The sequence below is a fragment of the Nannospalax galili genome, unplaced genomic scaffold (assembly GCF_000622305.1).
Source record: "Nannospalax galili isolate Female #2095 unplaced genomic scaffold, S.galili_v1.0 scaffold858, whole genome shotgun sequence".
NCBI classification, from domain to species: domain Eukaryota; kingdom Metazoa; phylum Chordata; class Mammalia; order Rodentia; family Spalacidae; genus Nannospalax; species Nannospalax galili.
The window spans coordinates 2,495,605-2,502,243 of NW_008341877.1; the positions used below are offsets into that span (position 1 = coordinate 2,495,605).

Below are 6,639 nucleotides of genomic sequence, written 5' to 3' on the forward strand. Positions count from 1 at the left end.
CCTACCTCCTATTCTTATGTCCTTGGGCCTGTTAACAACATACTCTGTTCCAAAAGCCAAAAATTTCAAAAGTATTTGGGAGCCTGTATCTTATCCTTAAAAGATTTTAAGGTTTCCTCTTCAGAGGGAGGAATGTTGGAGGGGAGGGAGTGGGCATGCATTTGATCAAAACACCTTATATACATGTATGAAATTCTCAATAAAGTTTTTGTAAAAATTAAAATTGATTAATTAATTAATTTTAAAAAATAATTGCACTCTCAAAAAATATCTTACTGGCACTAATAAAATTTAAGTAATGGAGAGCTGGAGACATGGCTCAGTGGTTAGGAACACTGTCTGCTCTTGCAGAGGACCTGAGTTTGACTCCCAGCACCCACATGGCAACTAACAATCATCTATAACTCCAGTTCCAGGTGACCCGACAGACTCTTCTGGACTCTGAGAGCATTGCAGGCACAGGTGCACTTAAATGCAGGCAAAACACTTATACACATAAAATAAGAATAAATCAAAAAAAATTTTTAAATTTAAGTAGCAGGGGAAGCAGGAGAAAGGTTGATTGGTACTAAGCTACAGTCAGACAGGAATTCAAGAAATTCCAGGAGGACTTCGCACAGTAGCATGACTACCGGTAACAATAATGGATGGTGTACTTCAAAAAGTGACAAGAGGGGCCGGAGAGATGGCTGAGTGGTTAAGAGCCCTTGCTGCTCTTACATAAGATGAAGGTTCAGTTCCCAGCACCCATGTGACAGTTAACAACCATCTGTAACTCCAGTTCCAGGAAATCTGATGTCCTCTTCTGGCCTTCTCTGGCCTCTAAGGGTACCAGGCACACAGGTGGTGCACATACATACATACACACACACACACACACATACAAGCAAAACGCTTGCACACTTAAAAATTTTTAATTAATATTTCTTAGTTAAAAGCTGCAAGAAGCCAGGCATGGTGATGCACGCCTTTAATCCCAGCACTCGGAAGGCAGAGGAAGGTGGATTTCTGTGAGATGGAGGCCAGCCTGGCCTAATAGCAAATGCCAGGGCCAGCTGGGGCTACAGGAAAACCCTGTCTCAAAAAGACCAAAAGATTTTTTTTTTTAAATCAAAAGCTGCCTGAAAGGATTTTGAGTATGTTCATCATAAAGAAATAAGAGATTCCTAACGGTGACATAAGGAGTATACAGTGCGTGCCTGGCACCCCAATCATATATGCAATTTTAAAAATAAATGTAATAAAATTTTTTTTTGCTGTTAAACATTAAAAATTCTAGCTCTCTTGCTGGGAAACTTTACTAGAAAGCTGTCTTGCTTCAGCCTTCCAGGTAAATGAAGCAAGAAGATCATGCTTCTCCAAATGAAAGGTTCCTAGAATAGCCATCCTGGGAAGAGGCACTCTCCTCCATGGAGACTCAACTGAGATTATCAGAAGAAAGAGAAGCATTAAGGCCTGTGCTTCCCATCCTCACATGAAAACAGCTGATGAAACAGCTGCTATTAGCCCCTTACAATGGCCAATGACCGAAGCCAGGGATTCCTACAGCAATTCTATGATGTGAACCTCTATATTTTATTTATTTTATTATTTTTGCTTTATTTTTTGTAAGTACCTTCTTCCAATATCAAGAGCCAGCAAGTTCAAGAATGTTTTGATTTTTTTGGAAAGAAATCAGCAACATATTTAAGTATTTTCATTACATCAAAGTAAATATGCAAATGGAAAATACAAAGACATAACCCCTTATGAGCATGCCGGGTAAGAACACCAGCATCAAACACAAGAACTTCTACACAACCATACCATGATGGAGGAAAAAGGAAGAAGCAGACATTTATTTAAGACATACTATGCACCCAACATGCACTCAACACTATTCTAACCATATCTGTCAGAGTTAACTGTCAACTTGAGAGAACCTGGAATACTGTGGGCCTGGGGCATGTCCCCGGGGGTTGTCTTGATTGCATTAACTGATGTGTGAAGGTCTATCTTGACTGTGGGCAGGTCTGTTCTCTAGGCAGAGGATCCTGGACTAAACGGACAAATTCAGTGGAGGAGTGGCATGCATCCATTGCCCTCTGCTTCCTGATGCTGTGTGTGATGGGACCATAGCTGCCTCAAGCTGCTTGTGCCTTGAACCTCACCTTGATGAACTACACCCTTGAACTGTGAGCCAAAATAAATCCTTTCTCCCTTAAGCTGCTTTTGTCAGAGTATTTTATCACAACAGGGAAAGAGAACTAAGACAACATCCAACATATTTTTTCTCAATTTTTGCAACAAAAGTTAGAGATAGTCAAGTCCTTCCATTTATAAGTTTTACAAGTTTAACAGATGCTAACTCCATTTCCCAAGGTCACAAGCATCTCACTCATTTCAATACTTTCTTCTGTCTCAGAGAAACAAAACCAAAAACTAAAACATTTTTCTAGTCAACACCCAAAGTTTGCAGAGAACTTGAGCCCCTGAAAAGTACAGGTATTTTATGGAAGATACAACTCAGTACAGTAACTAGGAACCTGCTTGTGATGCCTTGAGTAAAAAGTCTCATTTTTCCAGAAAGCACTCAGCCCTCTTTCTGTCCATAGAGTGTTCTCTCCTTCCTGTCCAGATTCCCGCTCCACAGACAACAAGAAATGACCACTTGTCGGTGGTGCTGCTGCTGCTTTGCTGAGGTGGTAGGGTGTTTGCAGTGCTGTTTAGGACAGGGCTTCTCACACGCTAGACAAGCACCCTAGCACATGACTACACAGCTTGCAAAAGGAACTACTAAGTCTGATACATGCACATTCCAGGCCAAATGGCTTTCTTGAATCACTGCTGCGGGCACAACACAGCCTTGACACTTTCCACACCCTTACTTCTAAAATCCTGTCTAGTTTTAACCTGTACTCTTCTTTTGTTTCTTTTTTTCTTTTTTTCATCTTTTTGAGACAGGGTCTCCCTGTTGCCCCAGATGGCCTAGAACTCACTTTGTAGATGAGGCTGGCCTTGAACTCATAGAGATCGGTCTGCCTCTGCCTCCTGAGTGCTGGGATTAAAGGCATGCATCACTACAACCAGCCCTTAACCTGTATTCTTATTCTAAAGCCTTATCTGGTTTGAACCCCTTCCCTGTCCTAAGTCACTGGACTGACATAGGAAATGCTGGTCCTCCTTAACCATCAAAGCTCAGAGCCTTACTCCTCCCAGGTTCATCCTTATCACTGTTCAGCCATTCCCATCTCCACATGGAAATGTCTCTCTTCCCTCTTCCCACTCTCCCTCTACCTGGCCCTACGTTCTCTTGGAGGCCTCCTTACACAAAACCTCCCCTGACTACTCTGTCCTCCAAAGACTTCTCCCTTTCTCCTGGTGTCACCTATACCATACATCCTGCTTCCTTCCATCTTTGGGATCACACATATAAACTGGACTCTGACTGCTGTGAGGCAGAGACCCACTTGGGTCTCTCTACTCGGCACAGATCACAACAAGACATCTTGCTTATCAGCAGGCCCCCAACCAGACGCCTTGGCTGAGCCCGGGACAGAACTCACTGCTGTGTATCTTCTGCAGAGAGAGATGCTTCTCCAGCTTCCTCCTGAGCTTCATTTCATTTCCATACTTGCCCACGGTCCCGTCATCACACAGTATGAAGTGAGAGTGCATGCAGTTAAGTGTGGTGAGTTTGCTGAGTGGGTGGCCCAGAGTCTGGTACATGCACACCACCTGCGAGATAGGAAAGACGAGAGAGCGTCAGAGCTCAAGATCTTTCCCGACTCCTGCTCGCAGACCCTGGCTCTGTACACAGAGCACCCACTTAGTGCAGGTCTCTCAATAGGCTCATCTTTTTTTAATTTCCCATCTCTCATAGATCAAAATGCGGCTCTACTTTAGTATGCAGCTCCTGGTACATAAGACAGATAAGTCCAACCCCACCCACAATACCTCGTTAGGCAGGATAAGACCCTGGGCTAGGATGGCACAGCAATCATGTGACTGAAATGGTTCTAAATATCAGTTCCTCACTTCAGTACTTATCTTGTTTCAGACCATTAAACAACACTTCAAGGCCTAGCATCAGTACATTGACTAAACCACTATCCAAAAAAAAATATTCTGGTATCCAAAAAAGTACTCCAAATAATATTTTCTATTTTATTTATTTTTATTTTATGTGTATGAGTGTATTGCCTGCATGTAGGGAGGTGCACCTGTGTCATGCTGTGCCCATGAAGGTCAGAAAAGGGCATCTGATTCCCTGGAACTAGAGTTACAGACCGTTGTTAGCTGCCATGTGGGTGCTGAGAACCGAACCCAGGTCCTCTGCAAGAGCAGCCAGTGCTCTTACCCGCTGTGCCATCTCTCCAGTTCTCAGAATAATATTTTGACACTAATTTTTTTCTCATATTCCAAATGAAATGAAGGGTAACAGCCTGTCAGCCACGCGGCACCAAGATCTTTTTTACATCTGTGGACTCTCCCTTAAGCTGTTCTACTTCTTATTTCCAAGTTTGAGTCCAGGCTAATTTTAACACTGAGTAATTCCTGTCTGCTTTTCCTCATGTAAAAATGAGCATAATGATCATTCCAATATGACAGGAATTCTGTGAAACTTCAAAAAAATATAGACATTAGACTTTAATGGTTAACTTTGTGATTCCAAGCATGACGCTGAGGCCAAGAACCAAAAAGAAAATCACTGATATATTTGCTACATATTTTATATTTATGGAAAATTATGATAAATGCTACAAGAAAAACCTTGGAGAAATGCTACATGTTGACAAATAAAAATGGACTGAATTATGAAAATACACTTATATGCTGTCCCATTTTATTTTTCTGAAAAGAGATACGTGCACTGAACTCTTTGCACTGCAAATCAAGACATGGTAAAAATAAAAAGATCATAAGCTCGGTGTGGTGGCGCACGCCTTTAATCCCAGCACTTGGGAGGCAGAGGCAGGAGGATCTCTGTGAGTTCGAGGCCAGCCTGGTCTACATGGTGAGTTCCAGGCCAGCTGGAGCTACAGGAAGACCCTGTCCCAAAAAGACAAAAAAAGAAAAAGAAAAAAAGAAAAGATCATGATAAGTGAGATCTAATATCGCTATGTTTTATATAGTATCTTTTTATGTTCACTTTTGAAATTTCTACTAAAATAGTAAAAATAAAGTATTATGCAAAGATGTAAGTTTTTATGAAACTTGAAGTGCATTAATAGACTTGATGAAATGAAAAATATTTTTATGTATAAAAATACGTAGGACAACATGTAAAGAGATAATGAACTTCACCAGCAATCAGAGAATATAAATTTAAAGAGTTAGCTATTGTTTCACACCTACCAAATTGGAAGGGGGTGTAAATGAAAACGAACTCCTGTATTATAGGTACAATGTGAACTGTTCTAAAAGGCAATGTGTCAGGTTTTGAAATGTATATAACTGTCCCCAATTATTTCTGGGGAAATAATGAAGTTAATGCCAAAGATATATCTGTCTTATTTCAATGTTAAATTGAGAAGCAGGAAACCACTTAATTGGACAATCAGAAGAATATCTGACTCAATAATACTGCAGTAGAGTCTTTGGCCATGAAAAGCCAAAATGTATCTGTAACCCACAGACTGGAGTTCTCATTAAAAGTAACAAGAAACTTCTTTAGGGAGGAAAAAAAAAAAACAGAAAAACAATGAGCCTGGGGTCCTTTTTTCATATTAAAAAGCAAGAAAGTTGTGAGAGCAGACAGAATTGTGTAAAAGTACTCAGGAGACAAAAAGACTCTCCTTGACAAAAGGATACATTTTGAACATGAAAACAAACATCATCAGTCACAATGATTGACAGATTGAAACATACCAAACAGGTTTAAACTCATGAGTTTAAAGTAAAAAGTTATCTTTCATCTTTGAAGGATGACAGCCAACCACCTAATTATTTTGAAAACAGGAAGATAAGGTACCAGACATTTCTCTGCCCTTCCTGTATAACTCTACTAGGAGGGAAAATAAATGTTAAAGAGGAAATGTTTCTCTTTATAGAGCACTTAAGTTAATAATTGCAGAAAGAATGCTATAATTATCATTTGCAATTCTATTGAAAAAAAGAATCTGGGCAATAACTGCCCAAATCATAAACAGAGAGATGATCAGGGGCTACAAGAGAGAGGCACACCTCCCCTCAAGGCATACATCTGTACAAAAAGGCCTGAGTCTGACCATTCTTGTTGATTCCACTAGCGATTTTCAAGAAAGACAACAGAGAAGCATGTACACCTACTTCAAAAAGCTAAATCTGGGCTGGGCATGGTGGTGCACGCCTTTAATCCCAGCACTTGGGAGGCAGAGGCAGGCGGATCTTTGTGAGTTCGAGGCCAGTCTGGTCTACATAGTGAGTTCCAGGACACATGGGGCTACAGGAAGACCCTGTCTCAAGAAGACCGAAAAAAAAAAAAAAGCTAAATCTGGAAAGTCTAAACAGTGGGAAACTCTTCAGAAAAAAAAAAAAATGGCCCAATTTCTCCTACAAATTGGAGGGGGGGAAGAGAAATTATAAGTAAATCAATGGGACAAAACATAATCAAGAGCTATTGGCCCATCCATGCCTTTAATCCCAGCACTCGGGAGGCAGAGGCAGGCGGATCTCTGT

The 6,639-nt window shown here is 40.8% G+C and overlaps 1 protein-coding gene across 4 annotated transcripts in view; it reads right to left on the minus strand.

Annotated features, from left to right (window-relative positions):
- Positions 1-6,639, minus strand: part of Trpm6 (transient receptor potential cation channel subfamily M member 6) — a 189,357-nt gene that overhangs the window by 131,996 nt on the left and 50,722 nt on the right. For all 4 annotated transcript variants that reach the window (XM_017799220.1, XM_017799218.1, XM_017799219.1 and 1 more), the window contains exon 7: positions 3,546-3,717. In XM_017799220.1, the coding sequence (XP_017654709.1) occupies positions 3,546-3,717 (172 nt within the window). The remainder of the gene's footprint in view (positions 1-3,545; positions 3,718-6,639) is intronic.